The 23,464-nt window shown below is 61.2% G+C and overlaps 2 protein-coding genes across 14 annotated transcripts in view; both read right to left on the reverse strand.

Moving 5' to 3' along the window:
• Positions 1-10,459, reverse strand: part of CACNA1G (calcium voltage-gated channel subunit alpha1 G) — a 62,124-nt gene extending 51,665 nt beyond the window's left edge. For all 12 annotated transcript variants that reach the window (XM_073883737.1, XM_025859255.2, XM_025859248.2 and 9 more), the window contains exons 1-4: positions 9,805-10,459; positions 2,699-2,810; positions 2,208-2,341; positions 1,709-1,806 (exon numbers count right to left, since the gene is read on the reverse strand). In XM_073883737.1, the coding sequence (XP_073739838.1) occupies positions 1,709-1,806; positions 2,208-2,341; positions 2,699-2,810; positions 9,805-10,043 (583 nt within the window). In that variant the 5' untranslated portion in view covers positions 10,044-10,459. The remainder of the gene's footprint in view (positions 1-1,708; positions 1,807-2,207; positions 2,342-2,698; positions 2,811-9,804) is intronic.
• Positions 10,460-15,216: 4,757 nt separating this feature from the next.
• On the reverse strand, positions 15,217-23,228 carry SPATA20 (spermatogenesis associated 20). 2 transcript variants are annotated; one of them, XM_073883798.1, is made up of 16 exons: positions 23,071-23,228; positions 21,904-22,083; positions 21,695-21,759; positions 21,402-21,556; positions 21,175-21,318; positions 20,865-21,066; positions 20,352-20,482; positions 20,147-20,251; positions 19,842-19,916; positions 19,535-19,744; positions 19,259-19,451; positions 18,780-18,948; positions 18,305-18,516; positions 16,755-16,954; positions 15,772-15,852; positions 15,217-15,583 (listed from the first exon to the last, which is right to left on the reverse strand). In XM_073883798.1, exons 1-16 carry the CDS (start codon positions 23,145-23,147, stop codon positions 15,413-15,415), a joined length of 2,370 nt encoding a protein of 789 aa, XP_073739899.1. In that variant the 5' UTR covers positions 23,148-23,228; the 3' UTR covers positions 15,217-15,412. The 2 variants fall into 2 exon arrangements, with proteins under 2 accessions (XP_073739899.1, XP_025715082.1); XM_025859297.2 differs by lacking the exon at positions 23,071-23,228 and adding an exon at positions 22,212-22,363.
• Between the last annotated feature and the right edge of the window lie 236 nt (positions 23,229-23,464).

The raw sequence follows: 23,464 nt of genomic DNA on the forward strand, positions 1-23,464 counted from the left end.
ACACACACACACACACACACACACACACACACACACACACACACACACTCGCTTCCTACCTCCTTCTCTCACCTGACACAGTCACCTGACCTTTCTAAGTCATCAGTTATCACCATTGCAGTCACTGGGGAAACTGAGGCAGAGAACTCCAGGAGGAATGTCAGCAAGGAAGGAATCTCACTTTGAGAGCCAGACCCTCAGCAAGGGTCCAGATGCCCTGAGCTTCACTATGGTTCTGAGCCCCCTGCCGAGTTCATTCTCTGTTGATGCAGATCCCCACATCGGGGGCGCGGAGACATAAGTCCATCTTCTCAATGAACAAGTCCCTCTGCAGGGAAAGCCACCACAGCTTCCCCACCCCGCCAAGCCCTGTTGGAGATACTGCCCTCCCTCCTCACTCTAGGCCCAGGACCCCATCGCCCCACATGGTCTGAGCCACCCCCAGGCCACCAAGCCCTTGTTAAGCACACAGACCTCTAATGGCTTGTCTTGACCCTTGAAGTGCCACTCATGGCCCCCTGCCCCTCCAGGGCAAAAGTGTCTAAGCAGCAGCTAATTAACCCTCCTGGTGCCTGCAGCCGTCCTGCCTGGCCTTTCCAGCCTGGCCTTCTCACTCAGTCCCTCACCCCCTCCTCCAGCCCCATCCTCCTTCAGCTCCTCTGTGCTCCAAGTGAGATCAATTCCTCGGGGTTTGCATTAAGGGAATTACACCGGTGGTTAGACAGAGGCCTATAAATCTACCAGCCATCACCTGGGGTGGGAGAGGAGGTGACAGCATGCATGCCCCTCGTCTGCAGCTCCTGTTAGCACTAACGCCCCAAAGCCCGGAGGACACACTGAGCAGCTCTGCCCACCCAAAGGCAGCTGCATCTCATACACACGCGCGCGCATACACACACACACACACACACACACACACACACAGCACAGGGGGCTGCCGCTACGTCAGGCACAGAGCCCCAGAAACATGCCCCGGCCCCCCCAACTCCTGGGATTGCAGTGGAGACCATTTGCTGTCTCTGTAGGTTGGGGACTTGCAAAGGGGGCCTGAGCAAGGGTGGGGGGGCAGGATGTAGGGGGAGCTGGAGCTGCCAAAGCTTGGCTGGCTCGGGAAACCAATGCGGTTTAATTTAGATAATGGTCCCGCAGTCAGTTGCGGCAGCGGGTTGGAAGGGGGTGGGAGGGAGGAAGGGGACACAGGCACAGGGTGAGACACGGAGTGGCCTTGTCTGGAGAGAAGTCATGCTCACTGTGGTTAGTATGGTCTCACCGACGAGAGCCCGACTGCGTGAGAGGCTGTTCTAGGTAGAAAAGGCCATTCCACATTGTACCCAGGCCCCCTGGCCTACCGGCTTCTCTACCCTGTTCCCACTCACCCCTATCCCCCTGCAGGGAACAGTCTTCTAGCTGAAGGGAAGGGGTATTCTGACACATGTCTGAGACTCTGGCCCCAAATCAGGCTAAAATAAGGGGGACGGTCTTTCCAGGTGACTCTCACAGGGCCACAGGCAGGTGGGTGGGGGGGGAGGCTCCACTTAGTTCCAGTGGCCCCGGCTCCCCACTGAGCCCCTCTGTGATGAGGTCTGCCTCGGACTGCCAGGCCCTGATGAAGCCGGTGAGTGGTCAAGAGGTAGGGGTGGGATCTGGGATTTCCCTATTTCCTCTGGGGGCTCTCCATCCAGGGGCTGAGGGCCAAGGGGTCACTCACTGGGCACCCGGTTAATGGCCCTGAGCGGTCGCAGCACACGGACTGTCCTGACAGCTGAGAAGCTGACGTTCTGCAGGTCCAGCGAATACTCCAGCATCCTGCAGGGAGGGGCCCAAAGGGAGGCCCTTTGAGTCTGAGGCCGCCGTGGGGGTCAAAAGAGGTCAATGAGGAACCCTGCTGCAGTGGGGCAGCAAACCTCTGACTCCTCCCCCTCCTCCACCAAGGGACCCCGAAGAGCCGGCTCCCTGGGGGCAAGGCCACCCCCAAGCCAAGGACAGATTCCCATCGGGAAATGAACAGAGGATGGTGTGGATGCAGGGACTTGAGCGCTCCAGGCAGGACAGCCTCGGACCCGGAGTGGACAGCCGGGGAGAAAGCATGGCCGAAAGTGGGCTGGGCAGGGGGGCGGGGGGGGCGGCAGTGCTGGGGCCTAGAACCCTGGCCCTGGGGCGCGCACTGATCTGGTTGTTGCTCTCCCACCTCCAGCCCCTGCGCTCACCCTGCAATGACGATGAAGAAGTCAAGCCGGTTCCAAGTGTCTCCCAGGTAACACTTTTTCCCGAAGATGCCCAAGGCCACCATCTTCACCACCATCTCCACCGCGAAGAAGGCAAAGATGAAGTCATCAAAGGCCTGATGTGGGGACGAGAGGCTTTTGAAACTGGGGGGGGGAGGACACCCCCACTCCCTCCCCCACCATCGAGATCAGGGCCTCCCCCAGAGACGGTGTCCGCACTTACTCAGCTCAGGAGCTGCCCTCCCCCCGCACTCCGCCACACACCCACCCCCACACACGCACACACGCGCGCGCGCGCACACACCCCCACGCACACCCCCACACACACGTGCGCACACACGCGCCCGTGCACACACCCCCACGCGCACACATGCACCCCCACACACGCGTACACACGCGCGCACCCCCACACACGCGCGCACATGCCCCCCACACACGCGCACACTCACACCCACACACGCACACCCACACACCTGCAGGATCCGGCAGCGCTGGGAGTCACAGGCGATGTCCTCACATGGCCGGAACATGCCCAGGGTCACACAGTTGAGAAGGATGACCAACATGCTGATGCGCTCAAACCAGGTATCCAGGGGGAGGGGTCAAGGAAACTGCTGGCCAGGGCTGAAGCCATGCCCGTGCCCCCCTGCCTCCCCCCCACCGAGCCTCCTGCTTCTTGTCCTTCCCCCACCCCCATCTGAGACGGGGCCAGGTGCAAAGGGTGGGCCCATGTGTCTGAGCGAGCCCGGCCCAGGCCCAGGCCCACCTTGGCCATCCCCTCTCCGGGCCCAGCCTCCTCAGCTGTAAGGTAGGAAAAGCCACAAATACCCTGACTATTTGCACAAGCCATTTGGGGGATAAAATCAATCGTGCCGGCGGAAATGCCAGACACCAGGAGTGTGCTGCTGAATCTGAATCCTATGCTCCCTACCTCACAGGGAAGATGTGAGAAGCAAATGAGAGAATGTAGTGAATGTGTGACACAAACCTAAAGTCGGATTATGCCTGCCTTACAGTTTACCAAGCGCTTTCACGCCATGCCACATCTGATGCTCACAACAGCCCCGCAAGCTCTCCGGGGTAGATCATGTTCTTCCCCGGAGCCCAAGCACACTAAGGCCCAGGAGAGCCAAAGTCCTGCGCTGAAGGTCATGGGAGAGGCCGGGAGGAGACTGAGGCGTCCAAGCTCCTGATCTGGGACAGTTCTTTCTGCAGTGGCTCTGGCGCGCAGGGGAGGGCCATCAGGGCGCCCTGGCACCAGACAGACGGGCAGAAGCGGGCAAGAGGGTCCATGGCGGTAGCTCTCCTTCGCCACAGTACAGGAGCCAGACGCTCCCACCACCCACCTGCCCCCCGGCCTCTCGGAGCCCTCAGATGGCCTCCAGACACACTCCCACATTTAAATAACGAGGACCCACTGCCCTGGGCCAGATGTGAGTCCCCAGCCCACGCAGAGTAGACAGTACTCTGCACACACGGACCCCAAGTCTTTCCACGTAGTGGATTTTATTAAGGGGCTCACTTCCAGTCCATCAATAGGAGAATGTACAAAGTGGCCTCTGGACCTTAGAAGGTTCTGGACGCTGGACTCACAGATAAGTGACCCAGCATTCTTTTTTTCCTCAAAGAAAATACGGGGCGGGGAGAACAAAGAGGGTAGAAAAGAGCAGAAAGTGGAGACTGGGCAAAGGAGGGACCTCAGGGATGACGGTGGGGAGGGTGTCCTGGCAGCCCACGACACGACCCGCCAAGCCGGAGTGTGGGGCGCAGAGGGCCTAGAGCAGGCGGAATCTTCCTGTCATAACCTCACTTCTGCAGTGAGACGGCTCAGTCCGGGGACCCCAGGACTTTCCTCCCAGCTGGTCCCAGCCACCCCCCCATCTCTGTCCTGAACCTTAGGTCACCCTGTAGCTCAGCACACCCTCAATCCCCTCCCAGGCCTCTCTGCCACCCAGGCCCTTTGCTCTCACCTCCCTTCCCACCATCAGGCACCCAAACAGGCCAAGATACTGCAATTTCCCATGCCTCCGCCTCTTCCTCACAAGAATAAGAGTAAAAAAAAAAAAAAAAAAAAAAAAAAAAAAACAGTTCTAGGTTTTTGGGGTAAGTAGATGGAAGGGGGAAATAAAGAGAGTGCTCTGTTTCCATGGAGCTATTTTCCAGAGTGGAGCCTGAGCCCAATGGATGTCTCCCCAGAAGGGGGGTCAGCCAGGGGTCACCCTGGAAAAAGGAGGATGGGAAGGGAGATCCCTCGGGGTGATTCTCTGGAAAGGGAAGGACACAATTACCCTCAAGACTTGGTCTGCTTTCCCAAGCTAGCCCCCTCCTCTCCTCTGCAGGGAAGGGACCCACGTGAGCAGATATCTCTGCAAGGGGGACTGTGGGTAGTTCTCTTGGGAAGAGGGGCTCCCGGAACACCTGTTTGGACCCCTCGAATGGCAGTGATTCCGTCATGCCATCTGTGTGCACTGGTCTCATCTCCCTTGCTGCGGCAGGGACACTCTGACACGCGTCCACATCCCCTACAAAGCTGACAGTGGGGCCTGGCATGTAGCAGATGATCAATACGTGCGGGAAACGAATGAACAAATGAATTGATCAATCATCAGTCTCCCTGCTTAGAAGCCAGTGTATCTCCCCATTCATGTTTTCCTGCCTTGTTTGCCTCAACAGTGATCAATTGATAACTGGGGGGGGGGGGCAGAAGTGACACCACAGAGGAGCTGGGACTCCTTCTGTCTTCAGCTTCTACATGCTCACACTGGGGCCTCTTATAGCTAGATTCTGCCTCCACATAACCCCATCTCCAGCTCTTAACCATGGAAACCCCTTCTCAAGGGGCCCCCTTGGCAATTTAGCACACTCCCAGGTACGTTCTATCTGCTCTCTACCTTTCCCCTTTCCCTACGGGTAAAGTTAATGGACAGGGAAGACACTAAGGCACAGGGAAATTTGGGACAATCTGAATTGAGAAATAATTAATGAGGACGGGGGTCTTTCACCCTTCTCAGGGTAGGGCTCGTTTCCTTGGGAACATGGCCTTATGTCACTGTGTGATGTTCCTCTGTTACCATAACAACAGGAGGATGTGTCACCAGGTGGTGTGGATCTGTTGCTATGGCAATTAAAGGGACCCCTCACACATGAACTCCCCTTCACCAGACTGCTGTCTTGTCCTCATGCAGGGAAGGGAAAACAGGAGACCCACAGGTTATCAGGTTGGGGGGAAACCATGTGACAAATCCCCATGGCAACCAAGGGAACGGGGGACACTGGTTGCCATAGAGACTATGAGAGACCTGTGCAGTCACATGTCTACTGTTGCTATGGCAACTGTCCGGGCTGGAGTGGATCCCAAAGGGGGAGGTGGGTAGGAGAGGGGAGGCTCTTTCTTCTCCCCACAACCCACCATCAAAAGCAGAGAAAAAGGAAATGGCAGGGCGAAGAAACCCACTTCCATCCCTCCTCCTCTTCTCCCTCCAGGAGAGAGAACTAGAGCATGTTATATGTACAACCGAGTCCTCTCCGTGGGGCTTTATCTAGAGCCCTTGCCCAGCCTGGCAGCTGTAAGAGAGAGGGAGGTGGGGAGAGGAGGGAGGAGGCCTGGGGCACCTCCAGGGGCACGGGGGCTCAGGCGTGACTGAGAACGGAAGCAGGCCGCCCAGCTGCCCCACTCCCCAACTGGAGCCTGGAAATCTGAGACTAAGGAGCACTGAGGAGGAAATGGGCCTGGACCCAGGAATCCTGGCCTCCTAGTATGAGTTGGGAAGGTGGGATTCTTGTCTCGCCCGCCCCACAGAGAGGCTGGCATCTATGGGGGCATTCAGCATTCCGGGGGTGGGGTGGAATATAGGGGCTCAGCAGTGTGGCCGGCACTGGGGAGGCGGAAAGGGGGATTCCCCCAGCCAAGCTCCCACTCCCACAGCCTGTTTCCCAGTGGTCTCCTCTGCTCCAGCCTGTGGGCGTGTGGGGAGAGAGGTTTCCAGCTGAACTGAAAACTGAAGCCTGAAGAAAGGCAGCCGGCCCCACCCAGAGACAGAGACGTGAGACCCAGAGACACAAGAGAGCCGGCCTGTTGGAATCTTTGGAAGGGGAAATAGGCCAGAAATCTGATTCAAACGTCTGTGACTCTGTGTGTGTGTGAGTGAGTGCGCGCGCGCGCACACACACACACACACACACGTGAGCAGTTGTGTCTGTCGCCACCCTGGCTGAGGCAGGCAGGGTGGGGTGAGGGCTGGGGCGGGAGCGAGGGAGGGGTAAGGGGGGGTTGAGTGGCGGGGGTAATCCCAGGAATGGCTCCAGTTGGCACTATGGGTGATGGGGAGCCCCCCAGCAGTTCCGCGGGGTAGAATGGGTGTGTGACCCAGCAGGAAGGTGGGCCTGGGGCAGAAGGAGTGCCAGAGGGTGCTCTGCTCCCCCAGTCCTGTTCAATTCCCCAGTCCCCCTCCCCAGAACCCCCTCTGGAGAGTCTTGGGTTTTAAAATGAGAGGAGGGAATTGGTGAGGAGACAGGAAGAACACCCCCGTCCCACTTCCTCTGAGGACCAAAATGGAGATTTCTCCCTAGGTAAGAGAAGCAGGCAAACTTGGGGCACTGGGACAGTGGCAAGGAAAACTCCAGAAATTCCTGGTGCCCCCTCCCCTCCAGACGCACACACAGTGACGCATTCACACGCTTACACTCACTTCTGGAAGCCATTAGGGCTCCTGCCTTTCGGGCCTCCCCCTTCTCCTCCCCCTACTCCTGGCAGGCTCCCTTCTCCCCCTCTGGCCCCCCTCCCACTCCCCCTCTCGGCATCCCAAATGCCAGCCTGTGATTTCCAAATGAGAAAAAGCTGTGCTGGGCTCTGAGCTTGGAGAAACTCCTACACAAACTTCCAGATGTGACACAACAGCCGGAGAGGGAATGCTCAGGATCTCCTTCCCGGGAGAGGCGAAGCGCTCCCTCACACTTCAAGAAACACATACTGGAAAGTCTAACTCGCTCCCCCTATAACCGGGGAGGAGGGGGGCCCTACTGATGTGAGTACCCCTGGTCTTCCCAGTACCAGCACATGCACTTCTGAGCCTCTCTTCCTTTTGCTGCCCTCCCTTCCCCCATACACACACACACACACACACACACACACACACACACACGCACACATTCACACATGCACACTACTTCCTACCTGGGTCTAGATCTCCTCTCCAGGAAACCTGGTGTGTTAGCGGCTAAAGGAGGAGGGACTGAGAAAAATGCCATCAAAAATCTAACTAGCTTCAGTTAGTGGGGGAGGTGTCCCTATGTCCCTCAGACTCAGAGGTGCAGAGAACCTTGTGGAGCCAAGCGAAGCTTCACTGATACCAAAAGGAGAGAAAGGGAAAGACTGAAGTCCAAGAGTCAGCTCAGTGCCCCTCTGGCAATGACAATACAGGTTTCCCTTGATGCTCAGGGGTGATGGGATTCGTGGGGCACAGCTTAGGCAGCCCCTTGGCCAAGGAATTGTTCTCAACCCATCCTCAGCCAACCCAGGCTTAGTGACTTGTCTAGATCTAGTGATGCCAATGCCCCACACCCCAGATGTAAGCCTGCTCCTCCATCCTCAAGAGGAGCACTGGGGTCCCACCTCTCTTTCCTCATTCCAGCCCTCTCCACTTGCTTCCTCCCAGAGCCCCTCAAGGAAGGAATCTGCCCCCAGACCGTCTACTAGCACCTAGAGATAGGGCAGGTGGGGAGATGCTGGCTGAGAGGTCTGGTTGTTTTAGAGGGGGAGGGAAAGGGGAGAGAAGGTCTCTCTACCTCCCCTAGTCTCCCGAGGAGGAGGGGAGGGGGATGGGGCTTTTCACCATTCATGGAGAGGGTAGGTGGTTAGGGGTAGAGAGGAGGGATGCCCAGAGCCCATCTTCTCAGACATTAGTTCCCCATGTCCATCTCAACCGTGGAGAAAGGGGCCTGGGGGTAGGGTTGCGGAGGTAGGGGAGTCAGAGCCCTCTGAGACCCCCTACCTCTCTCTTTCTGAAGCTCAGAGAGAAAGGAAGAAGGGGTAAGGGATGGAGAGAGGGTGTAATGGGGGGAGCTTCCTAAAGACCTGCGGGGTGTAGAGGGGGGACCCAAGTTCACATCCCTGCTTTGCCCACTAGAGGCAGAGAGCTGCGGAGAGTGAGGGCGGCGCCAAGCCCCCCCCCCAACCTCCCTCAAAGCAGAGTCCCGGTTGGGCTCTTAGGGTTTACAAGGGAAACCTGAGGTCTCCCACCCCGATCCAAAAGAGCCTCTGAGCTGAGAGGAAGGAGTCAGGAGAAGCTGTCAAGCCTGGGGATGGCAGCGCACCCCCCCTTTCCTTCCTGCAGTGACGGGACCCACCCCGAGCCTGGGAGCCCTGCATTAGTTAAGCGGCGCTTTGTGCTAGGGGCTGAAGGGGAGAGGCCAGGGGGCTGAGGGGGCTGGGGTCTCCCCTATCACTCCGGACCAGGAGGAGGATAGAGAGCAGTGCCAAATCGATCTCCCCGGAATGTGGGGCTTGCATTCCACAAACCCAGCCGAGGGGGAGACCCTGGGGTGCTGAACCCGAGTCTTCCTTAGCCAACCAGCTCACAGCCTCACTGTTCCCCCAATACTTTCTCCGAGGCTGCGGTCTCCCATACCTGCTCTGCCGACAGGCGGGAGCACTCTGTATTTGTGACAGGGTAATAACTTGGACCGGCTTAATCCCATCCCCCGCTGGCCAAAGCTCTCGCCACAGTCTTTCGCTCCACAAGACAAAAATCTAGCACAAAACTCCCCAACCCCAACACAAAGCACCCGGCGCTGAATGAAGAATTGGGAAGAAGGGAGGCACCGGGCAGTGGGCTCCAGCTGAAAGGGTCTCTACTCCAGCTCTGGGGGCAGACAGCTTCCCCTTCACCACCACATCTTGTTCTCATTCTGCGCCCCTGACATCAGCCGCCGCCGGAATCTCCTTGTTGTGCCTCCAACCCGCGAGTGGGGGTGGGGGAGTTAGGACCTGGTCCCCGCCCCCCAACATCTCCCTCTGGGTCAGTAAAAACCCCAGCCTCAAGGACCAGGTTGAGGGTGGGGATCAGACCCTAGAATCCACCTCAAACTTTGGAGCGGGGGCAGGAGGGAAACCCAGGAGATCGCAGTCCCCCCTCCCCCGTCCCCGCAGCTTCCTCCCCACCCCACCCCCCCAAACTCGGAAACCCAACCCAGCTCGCTAACGGGCGGCGGGCGGAGTAGAGCTCCCAGGCTCCCGAAGCTTCCCACATCTGGAGGATGACGACCCTCCCCTGCCCACATCTGGAGAGCATCCAGCTACAAACCAGCGGGGCACGTCTCCTCTCTTTTCCTGGCCTGGATCCCAGCCCCCCAAGGAGGACTGAGGTGTGTGTACCGAGGTGGGGCTCGTCTGGGGTATCAGCCAAACCTGCTCGCGTCTCCGCTCCCACTCTGAAGCCCCCTCCCTCCCTCAGCAGCCCCCCTCTCATCTGCCCACCTTCGAGGCTCACTTCTCCGACTCACCTGGCTTTCGGTCCCCTCCGGCGGCGCGGCCCGCCCCCCTGCGGACCCCCCAGCCCGGCCGTCGTGCCCTGGAGGATATGGGTTACAGACCGTGCGGAGACACCAGCTCCGCGGGCGGCTGTCCTGGCTCAAGTAGAAGAAAACCACCGGGGCCAGCGCCGGGTACGGCAGCCCCTCCGCCTCGGAGTCCGCGCTGCCCGGGTCCTTTTCCGCCGACCCCGGCCCCGGCCGGCCCCCGGCCCCCGACAGGTCGTTGAGCCGCGTGAAGCTCCGGGGCTGTCCTGACTCCTCGGTGCCCGCTCCATCCTCCTCGTCCATCCTCTGGCCAGCCGGGGCCCCGGGCGGTCTCGAGAGGGGCGAGCGGCGCCCCTCGGAGGAGGTGTCCTCACGCCACCGGGGGGCCCCGGCGGGGGCGCATCTGGGGGGCTCTAGGGCGCAGGCTGAGCCCCCGGGAGGGCCAGTTCAGCCCAGCTCCCCCTGCCCGCAGGGGCATGCTGCCCGCGGGGCGCCGGGTCGCAGGGAAGCCCCGCCCGGCGCGAGTCCCGCTTCCCCAGGGCTCCTGGGGCCCCCGGGCCAGCCGGCCGGCTCCCCCTCACTTTGTTCCGGCTTCTTCGCTTCGCGCCCAGGCTCCGGTCGCCCGATTCGGCGCTACCTTCGGCGAAGCGGCCGGGAGAGGGGGAGAGAGAAGGGGGTCAGAGCGCGGGGGATACGGGGGAGGGGCGCTCCCTCTTCCCGCGGCGCAGCTGGAGCAGGATCTAAGGGGTCAGCATCGCCCCGGCTCCGCGCCAGCGGCGGCGGGGGGAGGGGAGGAGGGATCTCTTTGGGGGTGGGTTTGGAGGGGGTGGGGGGCGGCTCCTTCCTCCGCCCCGCGGCGGGCTCACGGTCCGGGAGGGGCGGGGAGACGGTGGGGGGCCGTCCCGGGCGGGGGTGGAGGCGGAGATGCCGCCGCCGCAGCCGCCGCGGTGGCTGCCGCTGCCGTAGCTGTCGCCGGCGCCACTGCCTCCTCCTCCGGCCGAGACGCGGAGCGAGCAAGCGAAAGCGGCGGCGAGGAGCCCGGCGCACACCACAGCTGGATCCCTCACTCCAACTTCAAGCCTCGGCCCCGCCTCTCCCCAGCCAGCCTCGCGGCCAATCCCCGCGCGCCGCCGGCCCAGAGCCGCGCGCCCATTGGCGGGCCGCCGTGGCAGAGCGGGCGGGGGCGCCGGGGGAGAGAACCACAGCTGGAATCCGGTTCCCACCCCGAAGCCCGGGACCGCCCCTCTCCCCTCCCCTTGCCCCTGGGTCCCCTCCCCTTGCCCCTGGGTCCGCTCCCGAAGGCCAGAGCCAATTAGACGGCTACCCAGACCGAACCCACTTTCCTATTGGCCGCTGGGGTCTCTGGGACTCCCCTGGAGGGAGCCCCGGGGAATCAGAGTATTCGGCGCCGGGTCCTGGGATAGCGCTGCGGGCCCCGGGGCATCCTTTGTCCACGACCCCTAAAAATTGGACCACAGCCGGAGGGTGGGGCTCAGCTCTGGGCGGGCCTGGAGAAGAGAGGTTGGCAGCCGGGCTGTGGGGTGTGACCAGGATCCCAGGGCGAAATCCTGGGTCTCCACCTGATCAGTCGCCCACCCTGGAATCGAACCTGGGAGACGGACCGAAGAAGGGGAGGAGCGGAGCAGGACGTCCCCGGGGTAGGGCTTCAGGTTGGAGGGCGGGCGGTCTCGGGGGAAATGGGCGGAGCCAAGGGAAGTCCGGGGCGAGCAAGGTCTGGGCGTGGTTTCCAGCAACCTCTTGGCCTTGTAGACCCCTCTCCTAGGTCCGCTGCTGAGACTTTGACCCTGACCTTCTAACCCTGACCCGCCGACCCTGACCTCACGGTCAACACTCCCGAGCTTCATCCCCTCTGCCCCTAGAGGTCCTTCGAAGGCTGTGGATCTCCCGCGGGGGGCTTCGCGCTTGAACACGTGGCCTCAGACAGGTCACGCCGGGCCCAGGGCCCAGGGCCCCCAGAGCAGCCGAGGAGCAGAGAGAGGCTCCCGCGAAGGGACCTGCGGGGGCCTCGAGTGTGTGAGAGGGGATGGAAGCATGGAGCTGGGCTTTCTGAGTCTTGACCTGCAAAGTCTCACCACCACCCCCGCCCACTCCGTGCCTCAGTTTTCCCCTCTGGAGTTCCAGTATGGCTGGGAGGCTGTCCGCACACCTCCGCTCTACCCAGAGCGGGTCCTCCAGGGTCGGCGGCTCTCCGCGAGCGCACACGCACGTGCATGGCCGGGTCTCGCCGCGCCCCACCTCCCCGAGTCCCCGGGCTCAGTCAGCTCCAGCCCTCTCCCACCGGCGCCCCGCAGGCTGCAGGTGCCCGGGAGCAGAGCGCCGCGGGAGTGCTGGGCGCTGGAGTGAAGTGGGGCGCGGAGGGCATCGAGCCTTAGATGTCAGGAAGCGCTTCCCACCTCTGGGAAGGTAGACACGGCGGCGGAACCAAGCAGGTCAGTCAATTCTTTGTGCTGAGACTCGCGGGGCGCTGACGCCACTGCGGAGAGGGGGAGGCAGGGACCGGGTGACCTCCCGCCCCCGCCCCCCCCCAACTTCCAAGGCTGCGCCACCCGCGCAGCCCCCGCGCGCCTCGGGCCGCCTGGGGTGGGTGTCTCGGCTCCCTCGAGGGCGCGTTGCAGGGAGTGCAGAGGGGAGGGCCACGCCGCTGCAGCCTCCCGGGTTGCCCTTTCGCCGAATCCGGGCACCGAGTTGTGCAAATGAGGCCGAGCTCATTTGCATTTCATGCTAATGAGCCGATCCCTTAAGTGCCTTTCCCTCCTGGCGGGAGTCTCTGCTCTCATTCCGCGTGTGCCCTGCCAGGCTTGAACTCTCAGCGGTCTTCTGGGAGAGGGGCCTATTTCTGGTTCACTCCACGTGTCTGACACCTTCGTCCCTCCCGCAGGTGGCAGTCTGCCTAGTGGGCCTGCCCTTCCCCAACAGGGTCAAAAAGCCCCAGGGCTGACACCAGGAGGTAGTGACTTTAATCATACCCTCTTTGCAGAGGGGAGGACGAGCTCAGAAAGGCTCGCCCAGCCCAGTGGTCAGGTTTCCTGGTGGTCAGCTGGCCCTACACCTCCATCCATCATCCAGGCCACCTCTGTCTCTGAGCTGAACTCTGTTCTAGAACATACCCAGAGAGGGAGCAGAGTATGGGGCAGACACACATTTACTTCCCTGGCCTCGGGACCCGGGGTGACCTGCCACCGAAGGCATCCTGATCCCTGGGCTGGGGCACCTGATCCCTGGGCTGGGGCACCGGAGGACTCTGACATCCAGTCAGAGATGCTCTCTTCGCCTGAGGGGGGAGGGGGAGGAGGGAGGCAGGACCTACAGAGAAGGCAAAAGGAGGCGTGAAAGCATCTTTAACTCCCACCCTCCAAGCCTCGGCTCTGCCATCACCCCCTCAGAGTGCCCTTTTTCAGCAAGTACTGTGGTGCCTACTATGTGTCAACATGCTGAGGACACTGTCCTGAGCCAGACAAGAATCTGGACCCTCATAGCCCTTGATGTTAAGGTGTGTAGTCATGAAATGATTTTCTGCCCCTCTAGGCTCTCTGTTCCCTCAGGACAACGGTTACGTCCATTTTGCTCACCAGAGCCTAGTCCGGTCCAGCTTGGCACGTAGCCCGTACTTCATAAATCTCTTTAGATGAATGAGTAACCTCAGGCAGGGAGGAGAATGAGGCACAGGAAGTTCCTTGGGCCTCAGTTTCCTAACAAAGAAGTCAGGCCTAAGTGTTCTCTAAGATGATTTTGGGGTTTGAGGGAGAGCCTTCATATAGGACCTGCTCTGCCAGCCCCTTCAGCCCCCTCCAACCCTCTCCCCTTTACACCTCCTGCACAGCCTGGCTGGCTCCCTCAGGAACTGAGACGATCTTCCCATCTGTGAGCCTTCTCTGCTCAGCGATGATACATCATCCCATGTCGTCACCTCGCAGCCTTGGGAGTTGTGTGGTGGCTGTCCCATTTTTTAGATAAGATGACTGAGGCTCAGACAGATGAACTTAGTGAAGTGACTTCTCCAACTGTGAGGTCCCATCTCCCCTGGCGCTGGCCCCCAGCTCCTCTGGGACAGCCCTGCCAAGGGAAGAGAGGCAGCGGACGTAAGAGCCCGTGTCTGAGCAAGCCAGATATTCAGCCTTGCCCTAGTCAGAAAATGCTAGCTCTCCCGGAAGCCTAACCCGTTAAGGCCCTAACTCTAACTCCTTCCTTTGAACTTACAGTGTCCCTTTGTCGAATGCATGCCTGGTACCAGGGGAATGGAAGGAGGACACAGAGCAGAGGGAAGACTGGCTAGAGAGGGGTGGGAGACACCAAATGCACCCCCTTTCACAGCCGCACTATACCTCCTGGGCGGGCGGGGAGAGGAAGGCTCCATACCTCCTTGGGGCAGGGGTGGGGGGAGAGGAAGGCTCAGCGGTTTTTATTGTCCCCTGAAGACCGTGGAAAGAACCAGATGTGCTGAGTGGTCTCAGGCCCGTCTCTGACCCTCTCTGGGCCTTGAGTATCTACCCATAGGTGGCCAGAGGTACCTGCCTTGTCACCTCATTCGTGAGGGTCAGTGAGACGGAGACAGAGGGTTTTGCAAACTGCCTAGACTTTCCAGAGCCAGGGCTGGCGCTGCCAAAAAGGCCACCTGTGCTTCACCATCTCCCCCCTCTCCGCTCACTGCCCCCCAGACCCGGCTCCACTCGCCCAAGCCTCAGACTTCCTGCCCGAGGCTGAGCAGGCTCCAGACAGAAAAGGGCCACCTGACCTTGTTGGCCGGAGCCCTAATCCCCTCCAGATGGGACGGTGGCTTGCACCGAGGGCCCAGCTGCCTAGTCAAAGCTGGGCCTGGTCCCACTGACCGTGTGTGGCTGGGTGTGACCGTGTGCAGACCCTGCAGTGACAGTCCAGTCTCCCACTCCTCCCCCCTGCTGTCGTCCCCACAAGCAGTGGCCCCATTCGACTCTCATCTCTAGCAGCCTCTTCTGGCTGTCTGTACTGCTTGGCTCTGCGGCTGTGAGGGTGCCCGGGCCCAGCAGACCCCTGAAGGCTGTGGGGAGGGAGACAGCTCCTCCCCCGTTCCCCACCGGTCAGCCCCAGCCCACTACACTCGCCCTCCCCAAAGCACGCTTCCCAGTGCCTTCCCCGAGGTGGAAGCTAGATGGGGTTTCTGGGGTCCGTGAAGATGCGAATGCCAAGGGCAGGACTTGCGAGCATCCGAAGGGACAGGAGCCGGTCACAGAAAAGTACTAGCTTTCCCTGCAGCAGGAAGGACTCAGATTTGGAGAAGGACTTCCAACCCAACAGATGTTCCAAATGACAGAGAACCGTCCTTGGACTGGTTTGTGTGAAAGCTGGTGGTCATTATGGGCCCCCTGCCCTGAGTTTCACTTGAGCTGCAATGACCACGGACTGGGGCAGCGTCCCTGGAGAAGGCGGAGGGGTCAGCGAGCGGCGCACCCCTCCCACAAGCAAGGCAGAGGCCCCGAGGTTCCCGCGGGATGCTGTTAGGTTTATTCCAGGGTGAGTGGGTGCCCATGGGGGGGGGGAGCGGCAAGGATGGCCAAGGGCACCCGGTGACAGGGTGCCCAGGGATGGCCACAGCGTGCTCAGGGCTCTACCGGGCCTGGGTCTCCGGCCAGCTGGGAAGCTGGGCCTCCTGCCCCTGCCTGAGGCGGCCGAGGCAGTCACGGATGTAACAGTTTCCGTAAGTCGCAGGGCTCCGTGACGGGCATCGAGCAGGCTTGGTCCTCACACACGTAGGCCGTGGCCCGGTCTTCCAGCCGCCGCAGGGTGCTGAGGAAGGGCAGCTGGCGGGACAGGAAGCTGGACGGGTCCCCATTGGCCAGGATCAGCACCTGTGGGAGCAGCAGAGTAGACGGTCACCGGGGGCTGGGGGGTGCTGCGACGCTGGCGGGGCCCACGAGGCTTTCCTCTCCCAGGCCTCCAGAGGAGGGGATGGTGGAGAGGTGCGGGGCGGGTGGGGGGGCGGCGGCGGCGCTGGGCAGGGGAGTTGGAGGCAGGGGCTGGGCTCGCAGACTCTAACCTTGTTAGGGATGTAGATGGAGTGGACACACTGCAACAGAGCCTTGGTGTCCTTGGCCTGGGGGTCTCCGCAGATCACGATCTGGCCAGAGCAGAAGGGTAACTCCAGGGTCAGGTGCAGGGAGCTGGACCAGACCCCCCCAGGGGTTCCCCATCCTCCCTCCACTCTGCACTATAGCCCCAGGAAGGAACACAGACTTGGCTCAGCCTCCTCCAGACCAGCTGCCAGGAGGCTGCCTCAGATGCAAGCTCAGCAAGTGGGGACGTGGACACACATACCCGGGAACACACAAAGTGACGGTGTCCCACACAGTGGCACAGACACGAACACAGGGAGACGTACCCATAGGCGCAGACACCAGCACACAACACACACACATACACACAGAGATATGCAGGCAAACATGCAAATATAACCTGAACACGGGGCATGCACATGCAGGCAGGCAAATGCAGACCGGTGAACGCTCACCGGCACACGCTCAGCAGACCTGCTCACACACAGTCACACACCCCCAGGGCCACACATATCTGGATGTGCACATGCAGCAATAACGCAAATAGGGACTGGCACGCAGGTAAGCATATAGCCACACACACACTGGCAGACCCAGCTACACAGACACACAGAGACCTACAGAGAAATGCTTCACCAGCCACAGGGACCCATATCTAACCCCTGCCTCCCGCCCTCCCTGCACTGAGAACCCCAGCAACAGGTGCTCATACAGCCACTTGCCCATGCCAGAGGCCTGGCCCCTCAGATGCGCACTCACTCAGGTACCTCCGCTGAGTAGAGCAGCTCAGACGGACATCCCCATGAAGACACCTGCACACATACTCCTAGACGGCCACACACTCACAGACCTGAGCTCTGGGGGACGGCTCCAGGAGTCCCACCCATGTCCCCATCCCCTACTGCAGCCCCAGATCCCCTTCCACCCAGGGTCCCAGCGCCAGTGCCCTTGCCCCCGCCCCACCCACCTGCTTGAGGGTCTGCTGATGGGCTGAGAGGGCACGGACCATCTCGGGCAAAGCCACGGGGACACGGCGCATGCGCTCAGAGAAGGCGGTCAACAGGCGCACACACTTGTCCATCCAGTCTTTGTGCCCCGTAAAGCCGTGCAGCCGAAGCAGGTTGTGGGCTGACACAGAGTTGGCACTGGGCTCCGCGCCATCCTGGTCTGCAGGGGGAAGCGGAGCAGTGAAGGAGGCTCACTGGGTCCCGGGACCCCGCCCCAGGATTGTGGCCACAGTTGTGGGGGATGGGGATGGGATGGAAAAAAGTACCCCCCCACCCCGCCCACTCCTGCTCCAGCTCCCACGGTAAGGCCAGCACCAACAGTTGCTGATCTTTTGTTGTCTCAGCCATTTGCCCCAGGGTGAACTTTTGGTCCCCCAGCTCCCGCATCTCACTGTGGATTCCTCAATCCAGCCACCCAGCTGCTGGAACCAGAGTGCCACCATCCTTGTCCCTCCCCCCTCCCCAACTTCTAATCCACCCAGAATCTACTGGGTCTGTTGCCAGAGTACACCTAAATCCCACCACTTCTCCCCGTCGCATACTTCTAGCTTGTCTGTGGCCAGCCCTCGCCCCAACTGAATGCCACTAACGGCCTCCTAACGGGTCACCCAGTTTCCTCTGCTCGCTTCGGAAGGTCCCTTGTCCACCTTCAGTCAGAGTGATATTCCTAGACCTAACTAGACCAGATTACAACCCACTTAAAACCCGTCAGAGATTTCCACTCCTTGCCATGCCTGTAAGACACTGCAGAGATCCAGCTTTGCCCACATGGGCGCCTCCCCTCCTCTGGCCTCGGCCCCATCCTCCATCCTCCAGGCTCCTCCTAACCCTTGGCTAAATGACGCCTGTCCTCGGTTTGATCGGATCTCCCCCTAGCTGAGTTGGGCCCCGCAGTTGTTCTCTCTCAAGGTCCTTTCATTTCTTCACCTAACATTTATGAAGCACCTGCTATGTGCTGGGCCTACGCTAGACTCTGGGAATGTAGAAGGAAAAGGAAGTCTTGCTCCTGAGATGCTTACATTTGAGTTGGGGGAGAGAGACCGTGAACAGACCAGACGCGTCAGGTGATGGTGAGCCGTACTAAAACAGAAGTGGCCCGGCGTCTACTTCCTGATGGCACTCACATTGCAAGTATGCATCTGTGCATGCACTCGTGTATTAGTCACTACTGTTTATTAGCTGTTTCCCCTGCTACACTGTATTTCGTGAGGGTTAGCCTTGTGTGATATGTGACTCCAGGCACGCCAGTTACTGCTACCCCCCATGTTCCGCCAAATAGCTAAATTCGTTTCTATGTCTACCCTGTGAGTTAGTACCAACATTAGCTCTGTTAGCTCATATTAAGAAACTGAGGATCTGGAATATAAAGAGACCAACTCCGAGTCAATTGGTTATAAGCAGTGGCGATGCAAACCCATGCTGGCTCTTTACCCATTACGCTTCGCTTATGCCTCCCCCAGGGAAAACCAAGCCCTAACTGGGTCCACGTCAGCTCCAACCCACCACTGACCGTCCTTCAGACGCAGGGGCAGACCAGCCCCCAGCTCGGCCTCACTGCTGAAGTAGCCGCCACCTCGGGAGTCCCAGAAAAGCCTATCCTGCGTGTCCTGCAGCCGCAGAGCCCACTCGAGCCAGGAGCTTTCCTGCGAGGCCTCGTACAGATCCAGTAGGCCCCGCACTACGAAGGCGTAGTCCTCCAGGAAGCCCCAGCAGGGCGGGTTGCTGGGGGGACAGGCATTAGAGAAGGAGCTGGAGACAGGCCCCGGGAGAGAGCGGCTTTCCCAGAGGAGGCCCGTTGCCGGTACTCTTCGGTGGGTGCACTTAGCCCATTTCCCGGGTGGGTAACTGGGCCCAGGGAAGTTAAGAGCTCACAGTGAGCGGACAGCAGAGCTGGGATTGGAGCCTACCAGGAGGTAGGGAGAGGGGCAGACATGGGCCTGGGATGTCCAGGGAGACAAGCCTTCCAGGGCCGCCCCGCCCCTGACCTGTGCTCTATGGTTCCCCCGGGGCCCGCATAGCACGTCCGCATCAGGCGGCCACTGGCCACGTCAAACATATGCCTCTTCAGGAACTTGGCACCATTGACGGCATAGGTGATCAGCCTCTCCAGACCCAGGACAGCCCCAGTCACAGCGTAGCCAGACACCATCAGTCCTGGAGGGAGGAGACACTGGTGGTCGTGAGAAGCTAGCCGGGCCCTTCCAGGCATGTCCGCCTTGCCAACCGCCCCCCCCCCCAAGCCCTGACACCTCTCTGGAGCAATGGGGTGAGAGCTTCTGCCCCCTGTGTGTGACCTGGGGTGGGTCACTTAAGCTCTTTAAGCCTCGGTTGGTTCATCTGTAAATTGGGGATAATAAACCAGATAAAGGGAGAATTGATATCTAGCAGGTGCCTGACGTATAGAAGGGGCCTCTTGAAGGGTAAATCTGTAAACAGGATCAGGCGTCAGGCCTGGCCGCCCCACCGTTCCAGGCGGCCAGCATCTTGCTGTCCAGGTGTGGCTTCGGCCGATGTTTCCGGGCCTGAAAGAGCTTGTCCAGCCCAGTGTTGAGCAAGGTCCGGACAGCGTCCACGTCCAGGCCAAAGCGGGCAGCGGTCAGTTCCAGCGAATACCGGACAGTCAGCACATTCTGGCCCTGCAGCTCCCCCTTGGGGTCCTGAGGAAAACAGCCCTTTGTAAGAGGGAGTCCCTTCACTTGCTGGGCCTCAGGACCCCTCCCCTGTCCCCGAGCATCCTCACCTGACTGGGGCTGATATTGCCGGCCTCCGTGAGTCCGTAGTGCTTCATGAGGAGCTGGCCCGAGGTCAGGGGCTCAGTGGCACCCAGCACAGGCTCAGGAAGGAGCTGCTGGACCTCTTTGACCGTCCACACATAGAAGGCACCCTCTTTGGGCCGCATGCCCCGCTCTGGGGGTGAGTCTGCGTCCTCTGCGCTATAGAAGCCTCCAGACTGTGGGGAGAGGAGAGTTGGCTGGCCCCAGCTTTAAGGGCAGCGGAGGACCCAAGCCCTCCCGCAACCAGGCCCGCCTGCCTCAGTAGACACACACCCGATGACTCAGGTTCCGAGCCACGTACTGCAGGATGCCTTTGGCAACGTCGGAGTAGAACTCGTCACCAGAGATCTGAGGCGGGAGGAAGGAGACTGTAAACAGAGGTCTCTGGGGTGGCCTAGGTACAGAGAGGGCAGTCAGCATTCTCCCAGGAGGGTGGGGAGGGAGCCTGAGCATATAGGAGGGAATCAGGGGTGAAGTTAAGGGGGGGGGGGCCACAAGTCCCCAAGAAAGCCCTAGAGAGGCAGCCAGAGGTAGGTGGACAGGCTAAGTGTCTGCCCTGGGCCGGGTTCAGGGGTCACCTGGAAGGCCTGTGTATAGGCCACTGCGAGCTGTGCCTGGTCGTACAGCATCTTCTCGAAGTGGGGGATGTGCCACTGGCGGTCCGTGGAGTAGCGGTGGAAACCCTGTGCCAGGCAGGACATGGGGCTAGAGGCCGACCCCAGCCTCTGTCCCCACCCCCCTGCCTCCGGCTGCCCCCTCCAGGGAATGCCTAATCCCTCTCACCTGTCCCACATGGTCTCGGATGCCCCCGTTAGCCATCATTTTCAGGGTGTGCAAGGCCATCTGTTGGGCCCGAGAGCCATCCTGGGTCAGTCGATGGCTGAGCCAGTAGGAGAACAGGAAGTTCAGGATCACTGTGGGCACCAAGAGCACTTGGGTGAGAGCGTGGGGGAGACAGGGGGCAGAGATTTGGGTGATCGGGAGGCCTTTGGCCAGGCTGGGGTTAGGGGTTCACTCAACAAGCTGTCTCCCGGGACACCCTGGAGGTTAGGGGGTCAACAGTCAACACGGAGGACAGAACATCATTACCCAGGTCAGTGTCATGGGGTTGCCGCTCAGACCAGAAGTCAGGTCTTCACGAGCGAGCTACTGGCAGGTGGGGGGAAGGAGCTCACTGGCCAGTCAGGAGAGCAGGTGCTTAATGACCCAGCCAGCGGTCAGAAAAGATGGGCCAGACAGGCATCAGAGGGCTGGGATGGGGGGGTGGCACACGCGTGGCGGGGGGGGGGCACAGACCCGGCGTGGGGAACTTGGGGGCCTCCGCAAAGCCACCATACTCTTCATCATAGCCCTCGTCCAGCTGCTGGAAGCAGCGGCTGTTCATGGTGGCGGCGGAGGGGGGCACCTGTCGGTCACCCATGCTGATCTCCGAGCGGGCCAGCAGGGCTGTGGTGACACGTTGGCTGTTCTCCAGCAAGGTGTTCCTGTTCTGTTTCCACTGTGGGAGGCAGGGGCAGACCCGGAGGTCAGCCTACAGTGGGGGCCCCTCGCCCTTGACCTCCCCCCCCAGGCCCCACCCCTCTCCACTCCCCAGGAGCACACCAACCTGCTCCCGTATCCTCAGCAACACCGTGCGGAAGCCAACTCGGGTCAAGCCATCCTCAGGGGGAAAATAGGTGCCCCCCACAATGGGCTGGAGGTTGGGAGTCAACCACACGTTCATGGGCCAGCCCCCACCACTGCTGGTGGCCTGGCAGAGAGAGGGCGAGGGTGAGGGGAGCGGCCCCCTGTGCACAGACGACCCCCTGCCCAACACACGGGAAGACTGCTTACTTGCACGAAGGTCATATACACCTTGTCCACATCCGGCCGCTCCTCCCGGTCAACCTTCACGCTGACGAAGTCCTCACTGAGCAGGCGGCCGATCTCCTCATTCTGGAAGGATTCCTCCTCCATCATGTGGCACCAGTGGCAGGTGGAGTACCCCACTGGAATGGGGCCATGGTGGGCCGGGAGGGGTACCAGTGACTGGTTGGAGGTTTCCTGGGAGGCCCCAGGCCCAGAGGACGCTTCCCCTATCCACTACCGCTCCCTTCCTCCCATCCCAGCAAAGGTGGCTACGTTACCTGAAAGGAAAATTGGCTTGTTTTCTTTCCTGGCCTTGTCAAAGGCTTCCTGTCCCCAGAGGTACCTAGGCCCGGCAGGGTTGGGCATCACTCACTAGCCCCAGGATGGGGGTGGGTGCAGGGGCGGGGGGTGGTACAGGAGGGGCTGAGAGCCCAGCTGCTCCCCCCCCCCGCCCTGCAGGGGAAAGGGCATCAGGAGTGGTCCTCACCAGTCCACAGGGTTGTAAGCATGTTGCAGGAGGTATGGTGACTTCTCATTGATCAGGCGGTTGGGAACCTTCTGGAGTGTGGATGGGGAGCAGCTGGTCCGGCTTCCCTTCCCTCCAACAGGCATGGGCACTGTACTGTTGACCGTCACACTTCGGTCCTTGTCCCGGGCGGAGCTACCCCTGGCATGGGCAGGTGGGTCAAGTGAGGGGTTCCCCCCTCCCCAGGCCTACCCCAGAGGCCCATACTAGCCGCCCGCCCCTGCCCTCTGGCCCCTCTCCTGGAACCTCCTGCTCCCAGCCCAACCCACCTTTCTGAACCACGGGGGAGACCGTGGCCTTTGTGCTCCCCCTTGTGTTTTTGGGGGGGTGAAGGAAGGTGGCTCATGGGGGGTTCCCTGCCAGGTTAGTCTCCCCCAACCTCTCAGACCTGGCGGTGGGAAGGATGATGACTGTGAGGTCAAGGTGAGTCACAATGGGCAGAATGGCCCTTCAGTCTCCATTCTTTCCCCCACAACAGGGCCCCTCCCCATGATGGCTGTGCTGGAGATATCTCTCTGGCAGGCCTGGGCTGGTGATCTGGGCAGGAGGCTGCCTGCTGCTGGTGGCTGGACAGGGCAAGAACTGGATCTGGGACTGGACTGGGAGGGGGGCAACGAGAGGAAAATCGACAATGGGGACCTTCTCACTCAACATCCACCCCTGGGCACTTCCATGAGGCCAGACCCGCAGGCCGCCCAGGGAGTCAGAAACTGGCTCAGATCTCGGGGGCGGGGGCGGGGGCTCAGCCTGGGAGCCTGGCTCTGCAGGGCAGACCTAAATGACAGGCCTCTGCAGCCATAGAGCTGTGACAGGTCAGTCCAGGGTGCCGCTGGATAAGGACCCTAGGCCCAGCATTGGGGTTCAAGGAAGGCTTCCTGCAGGTGGTGTCAGGAGAGTCCCCGGGGAGCTAGCCCTGAAGCAGGAAGGGACGGGAAGACGGGAGACGGGAGACGGGGCGGGGGGGGGGGGGCGGGGGCGCGTTACTGCCTGGGCCAGGTCTGGAGCAGACTGGCGTGGGGAGGAGGCAGGAGGGGTGGCCGGGCAGGCACTGGGGACCAGTGCAGTGGACCGGTCCCGGGACCCCTCGGGCGCAAGGCGCGCCGCAGCAGCCCACTCACGCGCCCGTACCTGCGGCTCGCGGCGAAGCCGGACCCGGCGCGGGGCAGCAGGAGGCCACGGCCCAGCCAGGCCCGTGCGCCGAGCATGGCTGCCGGCGGCCGAGGCCGGGACGCTGCCGCCGGGGGAGGGAGGCCTGCAGGCTGCGAGGGGCGGACCAGGGCACCCCCCCCCCGCCCCGCCCCGCCCCGAGCCTCGGGCGGGTCGTCGCCGAGACTCCCGGCCGCCGCGTGGCTGGTCTCCGCGCGCCGCCCGCTGGCCGAGCATGGGATGGCAACCCGGGCAGCCGGGGCTTGGGAGGACGCGCGACTGTGCACAAAATCGGGCCGACTCAGCTGCCCGCGGGAGGATCACCCTCATGGGAAGAACATGGAGGGTTGTGAGGCTGTCAGAGCCGTGGGATGCC

This window comes from Callorhinus ursinus, unplaced genomic scaffold (assembly GCF_003265705.2).
Source record: "Callorhinus ursinus isolate GAN/ISIS: 27379988/994484 unplaced genomic scaffold, GSC_fseal_2.0 scaffold52, whole genome shotgun sequence".
NCBI lineage: Eukaryota > Metazoa > Chordata > Mammalia > Carnivora > Otariidae > Callorhinus > Callorhinus ursinus.